Here is a 25,620-nt window from a genome sequence, read left to right as displayed (position 1 = left end):
TGCAGGAGACAGAGAGAGGGAGGGCGGGATATCCCTCTATTAGTTTGAAATACATTTGCCATCAGGCTAAAATACGTTTCCAAAGGGAATCTGTATTCAGCACCTTGGCCTTCAAGATTCTATTTACCCCATTATTTTATTTATCTTCGACAACCAAAAAAATGTAACAAAAGTTGCTGTATTACAGCAGAATATTACTCATTATAACAAACTAGAGGCCCAATGCACAAAAATCCATGCAAGAATAGGCCTTCCTTCCCCTGGCTGCCAGCATCGGCTTCCCTCTGGCATCAGCTTCCCTCCGGCACTTGGGACCCAGGCTTCCCTCCTCCGGCTGCCGGCAGGCACCCAGGACCCAGGCTGGTTTCCCTCCGGCCCCAGCTTCATCATGAAGGACGTCCAGAATGATGTCCAGAAGACGTCCGTCTAATTAGCATATTACCCTTTTATTATTATGGATCTTTTCACAACTAGTCAACTTTTCTGATATGGGACCCCCGTGCTTCATGGAATCCAGTAAGAATTAACCACAAAAATGGTTAGATAGATCTTGGCACTTAAATCACTTCTCGTGATGTCCTCTTTTAACAATGTCACAGGTACAACTTAAGATCAAGAAACCTAACTACTTTGGAGAACAACAACAAAAAGATACCCCGCTCTCCCTTCCTAGTGTATTAGATACACACAGAATACCCAGAAATAATAGCGAGCCCTGAGACCTGGCCCCCACGTGCGCCATCCATGTTCCCTGATGAGAAATATTCCTGAGCCCAGGAGGGGAGGAGGCCAAGTGGCTAGAAATTCCCCCTATAGGTGCCTCCCTCTGGACTGTTTGTGGGGTGCGGGCTGTGGGCTTTGAAAGCCTGCTATATTCTGTACTAGAAAACTGTGTGGCAGATTTCATTATTTGGTCCCAGTGCCCTTCAAAGACGCATGGTGAGAGGCACAGCTCTGCACGGCCCCGTGCGCCCCGCGAGGCAGGAGATGGGGAAAGCTGGGAGTTCAGCATCACTAACAGCTTCACACTATTACTGCTGTAAGCCAGGTGGCAACATGTCCAAATGTCTTTTTTAAACTACCCAAACCCTTTAAGTCAACATCCAAGCTACGTGACAGAAGGAAAACGTTACTTACGTGATAGGAAAGGACTCCGTGTGAGGAGGTATTAATAAATAAAGAACTTTCAATGTTCCCTTCTTCAGTAGGTAAGAAAATAATTCTGAAGGAAGTTCTCCCCATTGCTGGAATTACCTGAGAAAGAGGCACCTAATTAGCCATCTGGAATGGCCCTCCTTGAAAAATTATCTCGCACAGACTTTCTTTTGGGTGGTTTCTGCGAACAGATGTTAGCATCTTCCGCACCCTTGATTTACAAGTAGCAGGAATCCCCGAGAATCCCCTCACACAGATCAACAACCACAACCTGAGAGAACATTTCAAAGTACATAGTGTGGACTCATGGCAAGATAGGTGCCGAGCCCTTTCACTTGGGATGGGACTCACATGCCTCACATCTTTCCTTTTCCCTCCTCCTCCACACCCACGTGTTCAATGCCTTTATCTAACACAGTTCCAGCTTTACCTAACAAGCACACTGGTACTAAATAAAAGTCAGGGAGCCCGACTGGTATGGCTCAGCGGTTGAGGGTTGACCCAGGAACCAAGAGATTAGCAGTTCAGTTTCTGGTCAGGACACATGCCTGGGTTGCTGGCTCGATCCCCAATTGGGGGTGGAGGGGAGAGGAGGGGCAGGAGGGCAGGAGATAGCCAATTGATGATGTTTCTCGCTCACTCTCTCTTATGCCATTTCCTTAGTCACAGCATTTTTTAAAATTGATTTGAGAGACAGAGGAGAAGAGAGACAGGGAGATGGGGAGATGGGGAGATGGGGAGATGGGGAGATGGGGAGGGGAGGGAGAGAGAGAGAGAGAGAGAGAGAGAGAGAGAGGGAGAGAGAGAGAGCCACCTCCTCCATATTCCCTACTGGGGATCGAGCCCACAACCAGGGCAAGTGCCCCGACCGGGAATCGAACTGTGGACCTTTCAGTGCATGGGACAATGCTCAACCAACCGAGCTACACCAGCCAGGGCAGTTACAGTAATTTTTAAAAAGTGCATCAGGTGGCCCTAGCTGGTCTGGCTCGGTGGATAGAGCGTTGGCCTGAGGACTGAAGGGTCCCAGGTTCGATTCTGGTCAAGGACACATGCCCGGGTTGTGGGCTCAATCCCCAGTAGGGGGCATGCAGGAGGCAGCCGATCAATGATCCTCTTTCATCACTGATGTTTCTATCTCTCTCTTCCCTCTCCCTTACTCTCTGGAATCAATAAAAATATATATTTTTTAAAAAGTTCATCAGTGGACATAAGTAGGCAAAATAAATAAGTAAAAGCCACTGGTAACTGGGACTCTTCATTACAAGTTAAAAGCCACCGAAATTAAAACTACTGAAAGACCAGGGTCTTGATCTCTGTGTAATGGTGCACATTAGCATATTAAGGAGCTATGTACTACCTCTTACTCCTGCATTTCCAAGGAGTCCTACCTACCTTAGTGCGTTCACCCGGTGAAGAGATCACAACTATTAACTTGTATTAGTTACGAAATGCTTCAACATGGGTAGTCATTTCAAAACAGATAACATTAAGTATCTTTAATGATGAAAAAGTCTTCTTAAATATACATCCATGACTACCTAGTTTAGACGGTCACACTTTTTCCCCAAGCAGATATCAAGAACCACCAAAATCATGAATATGAACAACTAAAAAAATAAGTGCTAAAGCAAACACACAGAAGGAAAGAGCTTGGGTAGCAGAAAAGGGGAGACAGGGAGCAGAAAGTAAAAACTCGAGGCCAAAGAAAGCAAGAAAAGCTGGCAGCCCGCCACAGCATAGTTTCCAAGAGCCCATCAACACTCACCCTGCAATGAACAGGAGGCACATGGAAATGTCCTGCAGCTGTAAACACTGAGTTCACCACAACCTCGCTATCTCTACTCGGGTTATAAGCATAGAGGATCTTGGCTGCAGGGTGTCCCAGGAACCTAGGAGGGGAACAGAGGGGGGAAACCATATATGAATAATACATTGTGTGCTTAGAACTATCCATCCATCCATATATATACTTGAAACCAAAAAAGCTGTTGATGTTCATTACAAAGTTAAAAGCAACAATTATCAAACCCTGTTATTAATGAAACAGTTCATCCACAATGAGAAAAAAACACAAACAACACCCCCCCCTCCCAAAAAAAACAACTTTTTTTACAAGACTTATGCCAACCCATTGTAGCACCCCACTGGTTTTTGGGTTATCAGTATTCAACCCATCCAGGCCATAACGTGCTTTCAAAAAGCACACGGTGGGAACCAGGCATTACGTGTCTGGCTGGAACTCTAAATCAAATGGACATATGTTTGGATAAGAAACCATACTCATAGAAAAACCCAAGTTTTTTAGGGTTTGTTTCCTGAGTAATAAATTTAAAGAGGCTTTTCAGGGGGATGAGTTTCAACTGGCAAAGAGACTTAATAAGTCTTCTAAAAACTTAATTGTTGCTACAGACCATTCTTCTAAGAAAAAATGAAAACCCTGCAACACCTTCCAGCAGTGGCTTTTACCCAGTGAAATAATATCATGAGTCTTTCAGAACACCCTGATAAAAGTTTGGCTCCTCCCTCCACAAACATGAACACAGGGAAGTTCATACGTAACTTCAAAACTTTCTATGAACCACGGAGTAAGGATCTCTGCTCTACGGCAAATACCCTAGCTACTGAAGACCATTCTTTTGGCTTTCCCACCTTCAAGGCTGGCTCTGACCAAGGAACTGTCTGGCCCACCTACCTGGAGCTACCTGCAATGTTCCCTCTAATCATTCACCTCTGGTTCCACTGCCCAATGCCGAATTCACTCTAGTTAAATTAGCTGCAGTATTAGAGAGCCTGCCAAAATTTCACTGAAATCATTTCTCAGTTTTAATACCCTCAGTGACAAGACCCAAATATACAGTTTTCATTAGTAAGGCCCACAAATAAAACTATATTCTAAAATCAGCAAAAAACTCATCTCCAATATTCTTGTGCTTTTTGAAAAATGAAGCACAAGTCATTTCGCTTACACACAATGGGATTCCCAAAATACTATAGTATCACCATCAAATTCTTGGGATTTTTCTTCTAGCTTTTCCTCCTACTTTTAATCACAGATCTTAATTGAAGATTTCACATACATCCAATGTGTATTTTTTAAAATAAGTCCTGCCCTGGCCAATGTGCCTTGGTGGTTAGAGTGTCGGCCCAAAGACTGAAGGGTTTCGGGTTTAATTCCTGGTCAAGGCCACGTACCTGGGTTGCAGGCTCAATCCCCAGCTCAGCATGTGGGAGGCAACCAATCAATGTGTCTCTTTCACATCGATGTTTCTCTCTCTCTCCTCCCCCCCACGTCCACTCTCTCCAAAAATCAATGGAAAAAATATCCCCAGGTGAGGATTAACAAAAAAATAAATAAAATCAGTCCTTTACAGCCAGTTACAAGTAAAATACACATCAGTGTGATTAAAACCTTGAATTTTCAATGTCTTTAATAATACAACTAAAATTGTTTATACTACCATAAGCATAAAGGGGTCACCTCAGAAAGCCCTACCTCAAAAGTACTGGGTTCACATTTGCCTTTTCTCTCAATTAAATTAAATAAACAGGGACTTCCATGGTTTATGGTTTAGGTAAATAGTAAGAATCAATCAGCAAAGTTATTACTGCTGATCCTCAAAGGCTTATATCCCATTCACGCAACTGGAACACAAGATTTTCTGTTTCAAAGGACACAAATGTCTCCCAGAGGAAGAGATTAGAAAACATGACTGCAAAACTGCAATGCTCCTGAGCCGGGCGATTGCATCCACCAGCCTTCCCCAGGCCTGGCCAAGCACGCTGCTGAAACCTAGCTAGCACTGTGCTATTTTTACTCTATTTTTTAAATTCTATTTTTAAAAGTGTTATGAGGATTAGAATTTCCTTCGCTGGTGACAACGGGAAGATGCCCTGTTAATTTAATACGACAAAAGAATGATTAAAATCTCTTATGAATGATTAGCACTTCAAACCTCAGGACCAGCAGAATATTAACCCTTAAAATAAACCCTAAGAAGTAGGCAGGGGACAACTGAAAAACATGATCCTGATCAGGCACCCTAGAGGGAAATTAACGCTATGAAAAGGGATGGGGCTTGCCCAAGGTCAGTGTCAAAATAACTAGGGCAGGGAAGAAATCAGGAGAAGAACTATGGCTAAAGTTTTACTCTAATGCCTATAAATTATGCCATTTATCAGAAGTTAGGTAAAATGACTAATTTTTAAAGGTTCTAATTTAAACTTGTTTGTTCTTACTGAGATTTTAAAAACTTCCACAAAACCTATTTATTCCCATAATCATATCTATAGATCTCACTTATAAGTAAAATAGCTTAGGAATCAGATTTATTCTGTCACTCCGTGGGCAAACGGCATTGCTCCTCTGCAGCAAATGTATGAACACATTTTAATGCATGGTCAAATACAGAGATATTGGAAAGTAACACACACACACACACCCATGCACGCACGCACACACACACACCCGCACACATCCGATAATACCTATCCTTCCGGGATTGATTAGAAGACGCAAATGACAAGAGACGTCACTGTGCTTTGAGAACTATAAAACTACTACATAAATGTAAGTAAATCATCCAAAGGTGACTCAAGTCTAAAAACCAGCAACCTTTTTCAATCAAAGAATTGAAGCATTTTTTTTAATATGCTTTCAGCCATCAGGACCAGCAATTGATATATACAGCTAATTAACATGTATAGCTAATATATACATCCATCCATGTGCACTGATTACAGGACTTTTATGTTACTGAAGAGTAGATATATTATACATAGCCTGCATCCTATGCCCTGGAATGGTTTACCTACTCTAACTGCACTTATTACTATACATCTTATTCTAACTACCAAACTGTACTAGACACTCTTTAAAGTAGGTCCTCCATTAAAACTTTTTACAATAAAGACTTTCCATAAAAGCACTGTGTTCTCTCAGAATTTGAAATCAGTGAGGTTTTATTACAGATTTAGCTCCTAATAAAGTTTCTTGACCTAAGAGTAAAAATTCATAAACGAAAAAGCAGGCACCTAGAGTCTTATAAAGTTAGCAATCTCCCTCCATACTTTTATCTCTTCTTCCTTTTACGGAATCTCCTTTAAAAGCTCCACAAGGTACTTTACATTGAAAATCCATTCTCCCTCACTGCAGCTCCATTTTCTTGGATCAGAAGGAAATAGAAAGAAAGACACCCAGATGAATAGAGGAGGACACGCCAGGAGACCCCCACTAACTCACCCCAGATGCTCTCTTAACACCGCAGTTATTTCATTCACATAATTTTTCTCGTAACTCAAAAAAAGCTCTTCGTAAAACTGAAGTCAGGTTCCAGGCTGCTAAAGCAAGCTGAGCTTTTCCATCTGAAACACTCTTTTACTTCCACCCTGGAAACTCGAGAAATCTGAAATTCTATCTGCTCAATGCAGCAATATTCTGCATCCAGGGAGTTGAACACTTCAAGTTTCAAACTTTGTCACAGCCAACAGGAGTCCTTAAGTTCACTCCTCTCCGGCAGGACTCCACCCTTCTCTTCCTTAATTTCATGGAGTTCACAGATTAGTCCCTCAACTGACACTCATCACATTCCCTTCACCTCATGGTTCTTAACACGAAGCACTGTCAGTAATTACAGCTTATTCTGTCCTCCCCACTTAACTCGTTTTCAAAGTCTTAATCGTAATAACGAATGTCTGTATAGTGCACATTTGAAACCTGAAGCATAGAGAGTAGGAAAAACAAGTCAATAAATGAATCTAATTAAATGAATTCAGAAACCATCAATAGAGTTTTTCATTATAAAATAACCTGACTTATTTTAGAAAAACAGGAACTTAATATTGACTTCCTATTAAATTCCAATCACTACAAGTTATTATAAGTACATTTGTTAAAAACTAAAGAAAGGGCTGAACAATTCTTATACTCTTCTTTGCACACAAAAAAAATTCCCTTTAACAATTCCCAGGATTGATTTCCCTTGATATTCCGAACATATTTTTAAAGTATTTAACATCATACACATATAAAATATCCTGAGAGAAAATAATGCAAATTAAGTTCTTAAAAATTATAAAGAAAAGATACTTACTGAATTCCAAAATCTAGAACTGATGGCTGGAAATGTAAGCCCTTTCCACTAAATAGTTTGTCTGAGAAGCTAAAAAAAAAAAAAGAATATAGAGATTAATTTTTGTTGTAGGTTTAAAATTTGAATGCTAAGTTAAGAGGATATCCTTAGGTCAATGGCTCTTATGAGATACAATTTAACTCTCTTGTAGATGAGTCTGAACTAGATTTTAAATGCTAAAATTGAATTATTAGAAGTCTAATATATTTCTACAGCTGCAAAAATCTAAGATACTCTTAGATTATGGTTACTATAACTTCATATCTAATGTACAAGTTCTGCAAGTATTCAGATAAAAATAGGGATAGATTTCATTTTTAACAGGCTTCATTTCTGGATGAATTCAGATAACGTGACTATTTTCATAAACCCAAACTCAAGAAATGACATTCAAAAGTGGGTTGGGGTTGGGGTTGGGGGCTGAAGAGGGAGGAAGCTTTGGCCCTTAAAATTGTTAGATTACTTATACCAAGGAAAGAATGGGGCATATAGCCAGGGTTGTTCCTGAAGCAACCATCACCAGATCTGTATTTTTAAGGAAAAGCACCACATAAAATCTTGCATGGCAAGTCACATTTTCAATAGTTATTAAACATTATCATGACTTAATTTTCCTTCAGAATCAAAAGTCACAAATTAATATACCAAAAAGCATATAAAGAAAACACATAAAAAACATACATTATAATCTATAAGCATACTTAAAATACAAAATATATATATGAAATGCAAAATATATGTGTATATATTTATACATAGTATGTGTGTATGAATGTATGTGCATATGTGTACAACATTTTATTTATTTATTAGTTTTGCTATCATACTTTATTATCTATACTAGAGGCCCAGTGCACGAAATTCATGCACTCAGGGGGTCCCTCAGCCTAGCTTGCACCCTCTCACAGTCCGGGAACCCTCGGGGGATGTCCAAGCCAGCAGTCGGACATCCTTAGCGCTGCACTCACCAGCCATAACCTCGGCTTGTAGCTGAGCGGTGCTCCCCCTATGGGAGTGCACTGACCACCACGGGGCAGCTCCTGCGTTGAGCGTCTGCCCTCTGTTGGTCAGTGCACGTCATAGTGACCGGTTGTTCTGCTGTTCTGTCGATTTGCATATTAGCCTTTTATTATATAGGATTCTTGAAGGTATTTACATGTATTGTATCTGAATGGCAGAAAAACTTTATAATGGTGTGCTATTGTACATTCCTTCCCAACTTCACATCCAGTGACATGATGTTAGTAGCTTGAAATCAACCATGGTGGGAGTATTTACACTTCATAGAAATTTGCAAACACTCCAAATCAGAGCTTTTTCCTCTGGAGAAAGTTAATTCTTAAACATTAACCAACACACAACTGGAAAAAAAAAAAACACCAAACATCCATCAAAAGGTTGAATAAACCCTGACACTCAATAAAGTACAACACAACTATGAAAGGAAACGGGGCTATTTTTAACGACTATAACAGTGATCTTCAGAGCATACAGGCAAGTGAAAAAAGCAAGTAGAAGAACAGTATGTATAATATGCTACCTTTTGATTTTAAAACGAGGGAGGACACAATGTATGTACTACATTTTAAAAGTCATGTAACCCAAAAATATTTAACTGAAGAAGCTCCTAAGTGTAACCTGTATGACTGTTTTCAAAGGCTCAAGCAAGCTTTCCAAAATACAATCTTTCTATTTTCTCCTCCACTAAGGAGCCCTCCACCAAGCCTGGTTCTGAGGCTGGTCCGGGAGTGGACATCTGAGTTTCCCACCTGCCAGCCAACAGAAGCTCTGTGACCTTCAACAAGTCCTTCTCCCATTTTCCTTGAAGATGCAAACAACATAGAGATCAGAGAAACCCTTCCAAAATCCTCACCTCACAGGAAGAATCCTGGCTGCAATCTTTTCTTCCTCCCTCCAATTTTCTGCCTCCATCTAAGCTTCCCTTATTCCATCCTCTCTCCTAAGACTCCCCTGTCTGTTATCTTCTATTTGTATCTTCTTTATTCTATCTATAACATCAGCCACATTAATACTAAATGTGACACCTCAAGTCTCCATCCGCCTAACTCCTTGCTAACCTCTCCCTCATGTTGAGCTTCCAGAGAGAAGAAGTACTATTTACTGGGTCCCCCTCAAACCCCAAGAGGCCAGGACTAACACCATGACTTGCTTGCAAAAAAGGCCACTAACACACCCAGGAGCCTCCATAAATGCTTTTGAAGAGTCACAGGAGGCGACCGATGTAAAGAGGTGCCAACAGCAAACACACCACGACCACCCCACTTCCGACCAAGCTGGCCAGGGCTCAGCCTTCCAGAAGAAAAGGAAAACAGGCAACTTCACATGTCAAAAATTATCTTAGAAAAGTCACGCTACTGTTTAAGTAATAAGTAAAGTAATTAATGACAGTCTCCTTCCTGCCCTGTGTCCCGAAAGTGGATGTTTCATCAGATTTCACGCACAATGAGGAAAGTTTGTAGGATTAAATTAATTTACCCAAGATCACACAGTGACTACAAGGCACAGCCAAAATTCCAAAGCAGACCTGTCCATGTCACAGTCATGAACCTGGTACAGCATTCAGGTCTACCCAAGGTCGTGTGACCTACAGGAAACGAGGCAGTCTCTCTTGGGCTTCCAGGTCCAAGGCCATCACTTTCCAGTCCCGAGTGGGTCAGTTGCTTAATTACTCTAAAGTCCCCTTTATCTGTAAAGTGGAGATGACAACCGTATCTATACCTTGCAATCGTCCTCAGTGTAAAATGAGATAAAAATGCCTTTGCTTCGTGACTGGCACACAATTAAAAGCAGTAAATACTAGATCGTGTTACTAAGAGGATGATTCTAATCTAACAAGAAAAGCAGTGAGAACAGGTGGAGAGGCCCATTGAGCTTGGAGTCAGAGCTAGCTCTGGATTTAGAAGTCCCAAATGGGGTAGTAGTATTCGCTCTGAATAGGACAAATGAATACAGACCTGGGCTCTTAGCCATTATTCTAAAGACACCCACTTTTGGCAAAGAGAAGAGCCTTCCCTTGGCAGCAGGACATATGTGCAAGGAAGCCCACGTGTTATTTATTTATTTACTTTTAATATATTTTTATTAATTTCAGAGAGGAAGGGAAAGGGAAAGATAGAAACACCAATGATGAAAGAGAATCACTGATCGGCTGTCTCCTGCACACCCCACACTGGGGATCCCGCCTGCAATCCAGGCATGTGCCCTTGACCAGAATCGAACCCAGGACCCTTGAGTCTGCAGGCCAAAGCTCTATCCACTGAGCCAAACCAGCTAGGGCAGCCCACATGTTACTTTGAAAGAATATCTTTGCCTTAAATCACCTAACACTTTTTTTTCTTTAATCTCCTTCTCTCTTTTTATTTAAAAAAAAAAAAAATGGCCACCTTTTTTCTCTGCATATAAAACAAACACAGTTCAAAAACGTGGCTAGGAAAAGAGGAAGGAATTTCACTGGAAATGAGAAGCTCTTGGTTCAGGTCCCAGCTAGATTATGAGCTTCCATGTGACACAGTTTCTCTTTGGCAAATTGAAGGAGCTGGACCAGGTGACTCTGAGATCCTTGGGAAAGTGCTGGGATGCCCAGACTCCTTATTCCCAGGAAAATCAATCTTTGTGCTGATATCGGACACACGCCCTTTAGAAAAATTCAGTCTAGTAACTGAGATCTGGAAACGGATTAACTCTATAACCAACTGTTCTGGCCATGCACAAATGTTACGTGACTGAAACACATCATTTCAAATGCAATGCTCTACCTCTTCCGAATGAGCAAAAAAGGGGCCAGAAGCTCTCGGCAATTTAGTAAGTAAGGCATGGATGCACAGGGGTCTGGAGCCAGCTCACGGAAGGTTCTCCCCCTCAAGGTGATAACCCAGGAAGCTGAACAAAGCTTGGCCAAGCTAGACATGCAAAACTCAAAGAGCAAGAGCATTCAAAGAGAAAAGGAGAAACTTACCTAAAAAGGAAAAAAAAAAAATCAGGCATGGTTTTGAAGGGGGAATGGGTCTCAATGAACACCTAGCATGAATGGAAACTGAATGGAGGCCACTTTCAGCACAGCTAACAGCAGGGGAAAGATGCGAAGGGTTGGGAAAGCACCGTCTGAGCACAGACAACACACTGACTGGAAAGCTAGCCTGTGGTTGGCTCTGAGCAGTAGGGTGCAGAGCAAAAAGCAAGGAGGTGTGTGTGAGCGGTGAGGTGAGACAAGGAGAGAGTAGCTATGAGGGAGGTTCTGAGACAGTGAGACAGCTAAATAAATGGCTTCACTGGACCAGAAGGTGGACAGTGGAAAAGTCAGGCGCTCACCTCAACCTGCCATGAAACAGTCTTCTGCACCATGGCTCTGTGCTGGACCCTACCCCTCAAGGTAGCGCTGCAATGTTTCAGACGAGGGGCTGCAGAAGCTGCTCTGAGCAGGTGAAAAAGAACTCCACCTTCTAAGAGGAAGGTGAAGTGACCAGCTACAGGGAGGGTGGAAGGGTCTGGTGTTCCATATTCTTAAATGGACAGGCTTTCCTCGAGCACCTACAGCGACGGCCTTTCAAATGCAAACTCTTTCCATACCTGGAGAGAGCAGCAAGTGCTTAAAAACATTTTTTAAAGGTTATGACAAGGGCTTTAGCCACAGGATGAGGGTAAAATGGTGGTGTGAACAGGAGAAAAGGGTTGACACCCATTTCACAAACACTCAGGAAGGTAATGAAGTAAGTAGATCACGCAAAAATAATGCTATTGTCTAGACCAGGGGTGGGGAACGCCAGGCCAGTAAGCCATATAAGGCTCGAGAAATTGGTTGGTCTGGCCCTGCCAAGACATTAGGAGTGAGTTAATTAAATGTTTGACCAAATATAGCAGGTTAACTTTTAAGTTGATAATTCTGTATGGCCCTCAAATAATGTTATAATTATCCAAATGGCCCTTGGCAAAAAAAAAAAGGTTCCCCACCACTGGTCTAGACTAAAGTTTTCAAGGAAAGACCTGTTATGCTGATGAACTACTTACTGGGCTGTTCTCAGTCAGGAGACTCTGAGTGCCCATTCAGGTCCCAGCGCTGGACTCCCTTAAGGTGGGGATTCCTGCCCTGTAACATCTCCTTGGACCCTGAGCAGGAAGCAGATATTGCTAGGACGCTGCTGGTGCTGCCAGAGACCTAGAAGGAATTCGGTACTTTTCGGTTATGCAATAAACCTGGAATTGATCTCTGCGCAGATAGAATAAGCCCCAGCCTGGGGCTGCCGCTCCTGAGCGCGCCCACTGAGGGCAAAGCCTCCGCAGCTTCCCACCCACAGTACAGACTCTGCCGGAGGCACTTCTGTGATCTCACAGTGAGTACTCGGCCTGAGGGCCTCCGGGGAAAACTCTGCATCATAATCTTAGCACTACAAGCTGTTTCCTGCTTTTACTTTTCATTTACAAAAATTCTTCTCCCTAGAAGTTTGAGAGGAAAAATATGAAACACACAGGCATGTCTACTCAAGCTAGAACTGCCATTCTTCCTGGTAAATTAACAATTTGCAAAGAAACACTTCACAGTGGAGGCAGAAGCCAGTATTTTCCCCATTAAATCCCCACGGAGGTAGGGGGAAGACATTTGGTGGAGCACCATGTTCCTAATTTCTTCCACTATAAAAAGCCTGGGCTTCAAGGTCGAAGCAAGAGAAGTCCTTGGAGCAATACCAACTGTGGTCTGTTGGAGGCGCTCTTGCCAACAACAGGATAGCTGGGGTTTTAAGCCACCAGGGCATGTTGATGGCCAAATCTTCCTAAGGCCAGGACAAAAGTCTTCCATGCTGGTCTGCCCCTTCGGTGGCTGATGGCCTCCAAATTCATACCACCCATGGATAGGTGCTCCTTCTCTCAGAGACTAACCCCTCCAAGCCTTTTCTGGGTGGTTCCTGGACTGATTCCAGGGCCACACAGCCCCCATCCTGCCCTCTCCAAAATGTGCACCCTCTCCTTCCCTGCTCTGCCCTTCTCCTCCACTCCATGAAACTCAGCCTCTCTCATTTGAGAAGACCCTCTCCTCATGCTCCCTACCTCTTCAAGCCCTCTTCTTCCCTCCATAGCCAAACTGTTGGCAAAAGTAACAATGTCAGCAAGTACATTTATTGAGCACTTACAGTATACCAGATGCTGCACCCAGCACTTTATTATCCTTTATGACATTTCCACACACAAGGAAACAGACACTTTGAGCGTTTAAACAACTCGCCAAAGCCCATTCCGCCACTGCACGGCTGAACAGGAATCAGCCCCCACACTAACTACACTGCCTGCCATCCCATCTCTCTCGCATCCTGTACCCTCACTCGACCAAGACGGCTCTTGCTGAGGTCACCAATGATTCTAAACTGTGAACTCAAGTACTGATCTCACTTAATCTCTCTACTGGCTACTCTCCTTCAGCTCTAGGAAATCTCATGGAGTCTTTCCCCTCCCTCTATGACTGCATCTTCTCATTTCCCCTCCCTCTTCTTTCTCTTTCTTCCTCCCTCTTCCTCTCTTCCTCTCTCTCTCTCTCTCTCTCTCTCTCTCTCTCTCTCTCTCTCTCTCTCTTTCTCTCTCTCATTCCTGTTTCCTCATTCTTCCTCAATTCCCACCCTCTAGGTTCATTTATCACCCAGAGGGTGATGCTCCCTATACAGACATGTGTCTTTTTATGGCTGTCCAGTAGCTAAGCTTCCTTACTGCAGTCATAGACTTCCCACTGTCACCCCTCTGGATTGCCAAAGGACCAGGAGCAGATGCCACAGCACAGGAAGGTGGAGAATCACCGTTCTGGAGTGACCACAGCGGCCGTGCAGCGGGTGACGGGCGGAGGGGCAGTGTCTTCTGTGGTCTACTTCCATGACCCTTTTCGGCTGCGGTTCCAGCTGCTAAGCCCACTTTGGCTTGTTTGTTTTCTGAGCCTGGTTCTTAAGTCTTCCTAGAGATTCTGTAAGCTGCCCAAACACTTTTCAATAAATTCCTTTTCTGCTTAAATCAGCCAGAGCTGGTTTCTGTGGTTTGACTGAATCATTTCTCAAGCCTGTGTCAGTGGCCTGGACCAGACGCCCTCCTGCTGATGGCCCGCAGGCACCTCCAAATGGAATCTAAGATGGAGTTCAACGCCCTGCCTCCTCTCCCCATCCGTTCACAGCATTGCACTACTGCCTTGGGATGGCTCCCTGCCCAACCGGGGAGCCTGGATGAGACCCTGCCTTCCTTAACTGTAAGTACCTGCCGAGGGCTGCCCTGGAGTTTGACACTTTTACTCCACTCAACTCTCTCCCCATCTTCTGCTCTCACTAGCAGGACCTTATATGCGAGAGGCACTACATTTGCATCTTGTTTAAAGAACTGTACACTATATTATTACATTTACACATTTCACCACACCATGTGCTATAAAGGACTCCTTTAGCAAACTGGTTAAATAACTTTGCAAAACCGACCAAAGAAAAGGCCAGTAATTAAGTCCCAACTTTCGTTCCGACTTTCTCCTTACTACACCACGCAGCTTCTCATCTACGGCTTAAGGACGTAACATCTTTCCCTAGACTCTACAATGTGATAAAATAATTAAATACGATTTTTAAATCCGGGAAATGCAAAATACATTTGTGCTGCCTTTTAGCTCAAGGACAACAAATTAGCATGAAAAATAATTCGGTATTAGAGGTCACCAGCAGTCACAGAGTTGGGCAGATGATGCTAGAAGCCAAAGCAGAAATTCACACGATCAAAGGGGAACGGGGAGATGAGGGACTTCTCCTCTTCAATCACAGGTAGACAGTGCAAGTTTGTCAAAGTGTGTGCAATACTATATCTCTTTTTAGAAAAGCAACTTTGAGTTCCCAGGGTGTCTATATAACTTTGGATATTAGCTCTCTGAACATGAGCCAGGTATTTTTTTAAAGCTCATCTCTAGCCCTTTAAGCACATCAGTAGCTAAGCTGACTGGTATTGTACAAGCATTAATGCTCGATCCCACTCACACTCATGTCTTCCCTCCACCTGCAGCAGGAGAGTATCACAGCCAAGGCAGTTTGCCCCAAACCCAAAGACGGATCAGAGGCTGCCTAATGTTCGCGGCTTCCAGGCTTACCTACAATACAAGGCACAGCACAGTCCACAGGGGAAAAGACAGTGTGGAGCGGGTTAGGAAGAACGTTCTGGAAGAGCGGTCATTTGGGTAGGGCCTAGATGGCTGGATATGCTGTCTCCAGGTGAAGACGGAGGAAGGAGTGCCAGACAAGGAGAAACAACTGAATGAAGGCATAAAAACTGAAGAAGTGCATAAGGCAATTTCTGAGTTTCTTGGTAAAACCAACAAGTGTGTGTGTGTGTGTGTGTGTGTGTGTGTCCCTCAAAGGGCCAGCCTGATGACCATCTTGGCCACAGTGAGTGAAGGAGCCAGCTGCTTCCATTTACTAGGAAGAACACAGCGATTGTTGCTCAGCTAACTGGTGTCTCAGGGCAGTCCTGTTTCTCAGAATACCTGGACAGCACTATTCAACAAGTTCAAGACTTCTCCCTTTAAAACAAGAAAAAAAAAATCTACCCTTGAATATAAATTCTTAAAAAGTATGTAGAAGTTCTTTCAATTGGACTGTGAAGCAGTCCACGACACACACTAGCAGATACCACGCACGTGCCCACAGGGCGTAACTTACTCGTGCCAAGCTCACTTGGGTGAGAGATCCCACTGTCAGGATGGCTCGAAAGCTGATTTTTTGCGTGTGAGCCCCGAGGAATACTGACTGGAGAAATCCGTCCAGAACAGCCGTGGGCAAACTACAGCCTGTGGGCCGGATCCAGCTGTTCTATCCGGTTCTCTTGCTCTCCCCTCCGCTCCTTTACTTTGAATTTATATTAGTTTACACAAACACTCCATCCATGCTTTTGTTCCGGCCCTCCGGTCCAGTTTAAGAACCCATTGTGGCCCTCGAGTCAAAAAGTTTGCCCACCCCTGGTCTAGAAGGTGCCCAGAAAAACAAATGCTCCTTAACCCAAGTCAGAGGGGCTGGAGTTTTTTTCCTAGGGATGGGGGAAAGGGAGTGTGGCAACTTAAAAATGTGTTATGTCAAAAACAATTCTCCCTGGGAGGTGCTCATGGTTTCATGGTTTCTTTTCCAGGGTCCTGTGACAGAGGTTGTTCTTGGCCCTTAATATCCCCCTCTCCTTCCATAATTTTTAACTGGTCACATTTCCCAGGCTCCCTTGCAGCTGGGTATGACCATGGGACCAAGTTCTAGCAAATGGGATATAAGTTGAAGTGTCATGAGGCAGCTTCCAGAAACTCTCTGGCCCATTCCTCCCATCTGCTGCCGTGGACACACGTCTCCACTCTGCACCTGAGGACCAGGTCCCAGGGAAGGGGATGCAGTGCTCCTGAGGGAGCCCGAGGCTACAGAGCTCTAGACCAGGGGTGGGATCCTTTTTTCTGCCGAGGGCCGTTTGGATAATTATAACATCGTTCGAGGGCCATACAACATTATCAACTTAAAAAACGAGCCTGCTATATTTGGTCTAACATTTAATTAACTCACCCCTAATGCCGTGGCAGGGCCAGACCAAATGGTTTCTCAGGCCTTATATGGCCCTTGGGCCGGACATCCCCCACCCCTGCTCTAGACTCTGACAGGACAGAGAAAACGCTATCTTATTTTCTGTTTGCTTGGTGGAGAGAGGGGGCTTTAGGGGGGGGGGGGAGCTTTGGAAGTGATATAATAATTTATTTAACCAATCCCCTATTTTTGAAGTTGCCCTTTAATTAACATATTTTGATTTTTAAACTGCATATCAAAAACTCATATGTTGGTACTTGGAATATCAGGGAGAACATTTTGTAAAGTATATGATTGTCTAACCACCATGCTTGTACACCTGAAAGCAATACAAAATAATATTGGAAGAAAACAAAAATGCTATCGTGTTTTAAACCACTAGTCTTTTAGAACTCTGTTACCTCGCAACTTAACTCTCACCGCAATCGCTTCTCACCCTTTGCAAACACCAGAGCCTGCCAGTGGCCACTGCTCAACAGAGCGAGCACGAGGCCGCTGGCCCAGGCTCCGGGCTCCGGGCTCTGCTGGCCCCGGGGAGGCAGGCTCCACAGCCAGCCTTCCATGTGGTTCAGAACCAGAGCTTCCCAATAAATCAGGAGCTAAATGTTTAACGCAATAAAACTAACCAAACATCACCCAAACCTGATGGTGAAACAAAGAAAATTCTAAATAAAGAAAGGATGGCTCCTGCTGCCTTTCACTGGGAAAGCCATTGACTGTGGTGCTGGCCTACAGTGGCCCTGGTCACATGTGAGCATCAACTAAGAAATGCCACATATGAACTGCCTTTAGGACTGGACACACAGAAACTACCTTCTAATTCAGAACCTTTCATTCTGCCTTATGTCTCCTGTGCAGGGACAAGCCTCCATGCGGGGGCGTGCAAGGGTCTCTATGAGACACTTGGGGGAACCCAGACTGAGGTGGCAGTGCCAGAAATAAAAGAGGCGCTAGCTAGAAGGAACACACAGGTGAGGTCTCCACCTGGCCTTCCAGGAATAAAGTCCTAGAAGGGACCATGCTGATAAGAGCCCAACACCCTTTACACTGCAGTGGAGGCAAAGAGTAAAAATTACTCTACTTTTTAAAGACGGCTTGAAACTTCCCCAATTATTGGGACCCATTACCTCCTTCCCCTGGGTGGCTGGCAGGAACCCTACAATGGAACCCGGCTCCTTCTTAATCTACCTAAAGTCCAACGGCAGAGCTCTTGCAAAACCAGAAGAGAAAAGATGGGGGAAGACAGTGTCCTGTTTCCTAGTCAGTATTAGGAGAAAGGAATTAGGTCAAAGCAGTGAAAGCATTTGCCCAAGTCCCAGGGCCCATAGACTCACTGGGGCCCAATCTGGGACCAACTCACAAAGGCAAATTACCCAGAAAGATTAGTACAAGAGATCATCTAATGTTGTTGTGATCAGAATTTCAGTTTCCACTACTACAAAATTAAAGTAACACCCCTAGCCCAGCAGCGTGGCTCAGTGGTTGAGCGTTGACCTATAAACCAGGAGGTCACGGTTGCATTCCTGGTTAGGGCATATGCCTGGGTTGTGGGCTCAATCCCCAGTAGGGGGCGTGCAGGAGGCAGCCTATCAATGATTCTCTCTCATCGTTGCTGTTTCTCTCTCTCCCCCTCTCCCTTCTTCTCTGAAATCAATAAAAAAATATTTTTTAGAAATTCTAAAAAATTGAAATAATCATCAACAAATCAACAAACAACAAGTGCTGGTGAGGATGTAGAGAAAAAGGAACCCTTGCACACTGCTGGTGGGAACGCAGACTGGTGCAGCCACTGTGGAAATCAGTATGGAGTTTCCTCAAAAAATTAAAAATGGAACTGCCCTTTGACCCAGTAATCCCACTTCTAAGAATATAGCCCAAGAAATCAGAAACACCAATCAGAAACAATATATGCACCCCTATGTTCATAGCAACACAATTTACAATAGCTAAGATTTGGAAACAGCCTAAGTGCCCATCAGCAGATGAGTGTAAAAACCATAGTACATCTACACAATGGAATACTATGCTGCTGTAAAAAAGAAAGAACTCTTACCAATTGCAACAGCATGAATGTGTTAGGGGCAAAAATAGAATATTCGGGACTACTTGCGATTATGGGAAATATTAATCACTAGAGGCCCTGTGCACGAAATTCGTGCATGGGAGAGGGGGGTGTCCCTCAGCCCAGCCTGCACCCTCTCCAATCTGGGACCCCTCTGCCCTCCCCTGCTGGCTTGATCGCCCACAACTGCCCTCCCTTGCAGGCCTGGTCCCTCCCAACTGCCTTCCCCAGCTGGCCATCTTGTGGTGGCCATCTTGTGTCCACATGGGGGCAGGATCTTTGACCACATGGGGGCAGCCATCTTGTGTGTTGGAGTGATGGTCAATCTGCATATTACTCTTTTAATAGATAGGATAGAGGCCTGGTGCACAGGTGGGGGCCAGCTGGTTTGCCCTGAAGGGTATCCCGGATCAGGATGGGGGTTCCCTTGGGGCGTGAGGTGGCCTGGGCAAGGGGCCTGTGGTGGTTTGCAGGCTGACCATGACCCCTGGCGACCCAAGCGGAGGCCCTGGTATCTGGGGTTTATTTATCTTCTACAATTGAAACTTTGTAGCCTTAAGCAGAGGCCTGGGCCAGCCAGGGTGTGCAGAAAGCTTGGCTTCCTCCATCACCGCGGGCAACCCTAGCCTCCTGCTCTTTCCAGCTCCGTGGCTGCCGCCATTTCTGTTTAGGTTTATGTATCTTCTATCATTGAAACTTTGTAGCCTTGAGTGGAGGCCTGGGCCCACAAGGGCAGGTGGAAAGCTTGGCTTCCTCCATTGCCGGGGAAACCCAAGCCTCCCTCCTGCTCTCTGTGGCCGTAGCCATCTTGGTTGGGTTTATTTGCATATTCGCTCCTGATTGGCTGGTGGGCGTGGCTTGTGGGCATGGCTTGAGGGTGTAGCAGAGTGATGGTTAATTTGCATATTACTCTTTTATTATATAGGATGCTCTGTTAACCATGATTGTATTGGTTAAAGAAAGGACATTCTGACCTGGCTGGGAGTTGTACGCCCCCAGGACCTGAGAGTCAACCTTGGACCTGGGAGTCAACCTTGGAACTATACTCATTTAAGAACTGCCTATTACCATGGAAAGATTAACAGCCTTGTTGCCCAAATAATGAAATTCCACCCCAGCCTGCCTCCTACTTCCCCATGCAATCCTTGTCTTACCCTATAAGCAGCTGGCTTATGGGGGGCTGGAGAGCAGGTTTTTGTGGATGACCTGCTGCTTAACCATCCTGCCGGCAATAAAAGCTCATATATGATTCAATCCTGTCTCTGCTTAACTGGCTCAAGTAGTGACAGGCAGCACGGGCCATTGATTGTCCGGTTACAGATGGACCTGGAGAGCATTATGCTAAGCGAAATAAGCCAGGCAGAGAAAGATAAATAGCACATGATCTCGCTCATTTGCGGAATATAATAAACAACATAATAAACTGATGAACAAAAATAGATACAGAGACACAGACGCTTGGAACAGACGGACAAACCTCAGAGGGAAGACAGGGGAGGAGGCAAGGAGGGGGAGGAGGCCTACCAAAGGACTTGAATGCATGCATATAAGCATAACCAACGGACACAGACAGCAGGGGGGTGGGGGCATGTGCTGGGGGGCGGGGGCAAGCGGGGAGAGGTCAATGGCAGAAGAAGCCGTTATGTAGCACTTTCAACAATAAAGAATTTAATTTAAAAAATAAAAATAAAGTAACACCCCTAGGTCCACTGGGAGCATTAAGTGAAATGGGTTTGTACATAGCTTTGCAATGGGCCCAGTAGAGTGTTTGCCCAGGGAGGGGAGAAGTGTCTCTTCTAAGGTCCGCGGAAAAGCAAAATAGTTTCATACCGAGTTCCATGGACTCTACAGAAGCCTATCAGGCTAAAACAGAATTTCATGTGTGGGGGTAGTGGGGGCGGGCAGACCGCCTCCAAACTTAATTCAAGGGAGATGACAGCTCCAGGCTGCACTCCAGGGGCACAGCTGCAAGTAGCAGGAGCCTCCCTTTCCATTCAGCCCAGGGAATTTAATTGTTCTTAATTATACAGCCACCACTCATATGCAAATAGTGCATGAAGGGTTTTCCTTTTAAATTGTAATTTTTCTTTCAGATTCTTGAGGCACTAAAGTGTTATTGCTGAAGATGTCACTGAAGAAAGAATGGCCCTGTGGTCGCTCAGGGTGGGAGAGAGGCCCCTCTTCACCCGCCCACTCTTCCTTTGTCCAGCCCGGCAGGCTGTTACCCTCCCACCGCCAGGCCTGCCCCAGGCTGGCTCCCGGGTCTCCTTTTCAGCCCAGTTCTTCTCTAACACCTTCCCCGCTCTTTCCAGCACTCTCCATCTCTGGACAAAGCGCAGTGTGAATTGGGCAGCAGAGAGGAGAGGGGAAAGCAAGGATCAGCTGGCAGAAAGGTTGTTTTATCCATTCAATCCCTACTTTTGGAGTCCCAATGAACGTGGACTCCAAAAGGAGAGCTTGCTGATAAACGTTGTTTTGAAGAGAATAATAGCAACATGAAAAAAGTGCTGGCAACAAGTCAATAAAAGGAAACAAAGCTGTCATGTTCAACATGATTACAACCAAAAAACATACCATTAGCAGAATAGTAAACAGGGCCGTGTTAGGATGGGTGGGATATGAGTGACATTTCCCTTTCCCCCAGTTTTCCAAAATTTTAAGTAGTTTGATACCTTTGAGAATATTCCAAATTTGTGGAGTTACGTTGCTGTTAGAAAACTCAAGAGCGATATAGGAAGGTACATTCTTCTTAAATAGTTATTTCTTTGTGTGGATTCAAAGAACACATTTCCACATTTGTAAGTTACTTAAAAGCTAACAAAAGTTTCAGTGCTGAAACGCTTGTTCCTTTGCTCCACACTCACTAACTCACTGGTTACTGCTCGTCTCTGTGAGCGTCTCCTTCCACCACCACCACCTCTTAAACAAGCCTTCCCTCCCCCTCCACAATCACTCATTCCATGGTCTGATCCAGTCTCCAGGCTCTAAACATCACCGGAGCTCTCTCCAATCCCAGGACTCTGGGTGCCCACCCACAGGTTCTCTGGGTGCCCACCCACAGGTTCACTGGAAAGTCTAAAAGACATTTTTTTAAACGTCTAAACCAGGCCCAGCCAGCACGGCTCAGTAGTTGAGCATCGACCTATGAACCAGGAAGTCACAGTTCGATTCCCACTCAGGGCATGTGCCCAAGTTGCAGGCTCCCAGCCATCAGTGATTCTCTCCCATCATTGATATTGCGCGTGCTCTCTCTCTCTCTCTCTCTCTCTCTCTCTCTCTTTCTCTCTCTCTCCCTCCCTCCCTCCCTTCCTCTCTGAAATCAATAAAAATATATTTTTTATAAAAGTCTAAACCAACACCCGTGACTTTACCTCAACCCACTCTATCCATAGCCATCGTGGCTCAGTTGTTGAAGCCAATGATTTTGGAATCAATCATCCTTGTCTGTTTTCTGCCTTATACCCCACATCAGTGGTCGGCAAACTCATTAGTCAACAGAGCCAAATATCAACAGTACAACGATTGAAATTTCTTTTGAGAGCCGAAAACCGAATTCTGCACATGGGCCACGAAGTTTCAATCGCACTGTACGTGCGCACCCACACGTGGTATTTTGTGGAAGAGCCACACTCAAGGGGCCAAAGAGCCACATGTGGCTCGCGAGCTGCAGTTTGCCAACCACTGCCCCACATCAACCTACTGGAAATCTTGTGTGAGCTCCGTTTTCAAAACATACCCAGAACCTCACCACCTGCACCCTGGTCCAAGCACCAACATCTCTTTGAGTTCTTGACTATTGGCTACAATAGCCTCAAGCGGTCTCCCTGCAGTCTAGGCTCAACACCAGCCAGGCAGCTTTTTAAATCCTAATTCAGATCACTGCTCCGCTCCAAACCCCATGATGACTCCCCATTTCCAAGGTCTCACATGAACTGAGCGCCACTCTCCCCCATGACCTCACCACCTTCAATTCCCTCTTTTTTGTTTTTTTAATATAGAACGCTTCACAAATTTGTGTGTCATCCTTGTGCAGGGGCCATGCTCATCTTCTCTGTATCGTTCCAGCGCTGCCAAAAGCAAGCACCAATTCCCTCCTTGATACCTGTCCCACTCTAACCACTCTGTAAACACTCCAGGCCTTAGTTCCCACTGTAAATCAAAACCTTTAGTATCTATAAATACCAGTTACACAAAAATAGAGGCAAGCTGAGGTGCGGCCTGCCATCTGACCCTTGGCCTCACTTCTGCAGTTGCACCCCTATTTCAAGCATCAATGGGATGCAGATGTGTACCCCACCCCCACATCTAGTCCCCTAGCTGGAAAGGGGGTGAATGTGCCCAATGTAGGGATAGAAGATCTGAGAGATGGAGAGAGAATCCCCAAATTCACTTACTCCTAATGCCAACAACCCTCCTTCCAGGTCATAAGGGCTAATAAATCCCTTTTAATGCTCGAGCTAAATGACTGGAATCTATTACTTGAAGCTGAAAAGGTCCCAACTGGTAGTTAGATGAACCCAGTAACTCAAATGTAATTCATAAAATCAAGTAACCTTTGGAATATTAAAACACATGTTATGACTATTTATAAAAACAAATGCTTTCTGAGAAAAAGGATGAATCTGCAAAAGGCCTAAGACAAGCTGCATCCTCACCAAAAAAAAAAAAAAGCAAGGGAAGGGGGGCGGTCTGCATCTTTATAAAACCAATTGCTGCTTCTAGGAGAGACAGAAATGTTCTCAAATTAGATTGTGGTGATGGCTGCACAACCCTGTGGCTATACTCAAAACACAGTGAACCACACACTTACAATGAATGAACTGTATGGTGTGTGAATTGTACCTCCATAAAGCTGTTAAAAAAAAAAAAAAAGAACCAAAAGCAAGCACACATGCCAGCCTCCAACATCAAGCATTCATCAGGATTCAACGTAGGAAAGGGAAGAGAAGGCACCTTCTGCATCTTCTCATACATGTGCTCATGCTTCCTTCCTATGCACACAGACGTGTCCTACACAGTGACAAAGCCGTACGCAGATGCCTCTGATGAGGGCCGGCCACATTTCCCATCGTTATGCAGCCTAATTCCTGCCTATTATCCAAATGCAGAATCCTACTGCCCAATTTCAGGCAGCCAGCAGCTGCAGAGGAAGAACAGCTTGCCCTTCCGAGGAGGCCCATTTGACACAGAACCCCTGCTGCTAAGGACTCCAGTCCTCGACATGTCAATCACGTAGGCATGAGGAGACCTGGGAACAACGGCGACTTCCTTCTTCATCTGTGAGCATGTTCCTTCCCAAGCCAGCCAGCATGAGAAGATGAAGAGAAGGGCAGACTTCAAGACTAGTTTTGGTACTGGGGGGGGGGGGGGGGGGGGGATGTGGAGGGAGGGGGTAGGGGTGAGGGGAGGGAGGTGGAAAAGAATCAAATAAGAGCATAGCAAGTGCTTACACCAAGACATGCTCTCTCCCCGGCTATCTCCATCTCCATATTAATCTTCATGAACACGTGAGCCCTGATCTTTAAACCACCTGACCTTCAGACCTCAATGCACTCCAATACGACTAAATGACTCTGACTTTGCCTGTTCTCCAGATAATCCCTTGAACCCTCTTCAGAGGAGGCATTTCCCTATTTTTAAATAGCTTTCCTTGTGGTTTTCCTTTAACTATAAACAGAGATAAAAAGAAAAATACAGTAACTGTACTTGCTACAATGAAACAGGGCATTATATTGCGAAGGGCCATAGTTATTCAATGAAATACTAAGTGGTTAAGTTTTTAACTCTCATAACAAACAACTTAATTGATATACTGTATTCAGTGACACTTTCAAAATATATTTCTTTCCTCTAGTAATAACAAAACAGGGACATCCTGTACACCCTTCACTAGAAAGACTGCCACATTCTGGCATCAGTTACAGAATTAATCACTTTAAATCCAAGAAAAGGTGAATCCCTAGCAGGGGAATATTTAAAAATGTGTAGCTCCTGAACATTTCCTCCTCCCTTAAAAAAAATCATCATGAGCACCAGCTCAGGGAGTTAAGAAATTTGGGCCACTGGTACCCAATTTGGCACCTCTCAGAGATAACGAGGGGCAACCTTAAAATATATATATATGGCCGTAACTGGTTTGGCTCAGTTGATAGAGTGTCGGCCTGGAGACTGAAGGGTCCCAGGTTCGATTCCGATCAAGGGCATGCACCTTGGTTGCGGGCACATCCCCAGGAGGGCATGTGCAGGAGGCGGCTGATCGATGTGTCTAACTCTCTATGCCTCTCCTTTCCTCTCTGTAAAAAATCAATAAAATATATTAATATATATATATATATATATAGATAGATAGATAGATATAGATATATATATAGATATATATATATATATATGTATGGATCCCAGGACTCCATGAGCTCTTCCTGAATCAGAATACCTGGGGGTAGAGCCTGGAAATATGGATTTGGGGAACAGCTCCCCCAAGGAATTCCACCGTCCCTGCTCCCATTAGGAAAACAGGTGTGCATTTGGGATCCACAGACACATTTATCCATCTCTCTGCTGTTCATTCCTGGATCCTTCCAGGGACACTTCTGTTTCTAACACAGCTCATTTCCACTATAAAATTCCTCCGTCTCAGGGAGAGCCAGGTTGCAGGAAACAAGCTAGCTATTTTAAGCAGAAAGGGATGTTCATACAGGGA

The 25,620-nt window shown here is 44.5% G+C and overlaps 1 protein-coding gene across 1 annotated transcript in view; it reads right to left on the bottom strand.

Moving 5' to 3' along the window:
* TMEM131L (transmembrane 131 like) overlaps window positions 1-25,620 on the bottom strand; it is a 148,473-nt gene that overhangs the window by 66,449 nt on the left and 56,404 nt on the right. Inside the window, exons 4-6 of the mRNA XM_080672420.1 lie at window positions 7,248-7,316; window positions 2,924-3,047; window positions 1,138-1,254 (exon numbers count right to left, since the gene is read on the bottom strand). Of these exons, the coding sequence (XP_080528546.1) occupies window positions 1,138-1,254; window positions 2,924-3,047; window positions 7,248-7,316 (310 nt within the window). The remainder of the gene's footprint in view (window positions 1-1,137; window positions 1,255-2,923; window positions 3,048-7,247; window positions 7,317-25,620) is intronic.

The sequence above is a fragment of the Plecotus auritus genome, assembly GCF_963455305.1.
Source record: "Plecotus auritus genome assembly, chromosome: 6".
In the NCBI taxonomy this organism is placed as follows: Eukaryota; Metazoa; Chordata; class Mammalia; order Chiroptera; family Vespertilionidae; genus Plecotus; species Plecotus auritus.
This window is presented reverse-complemented; position numbering and strand designations above follow the sequence as displayed.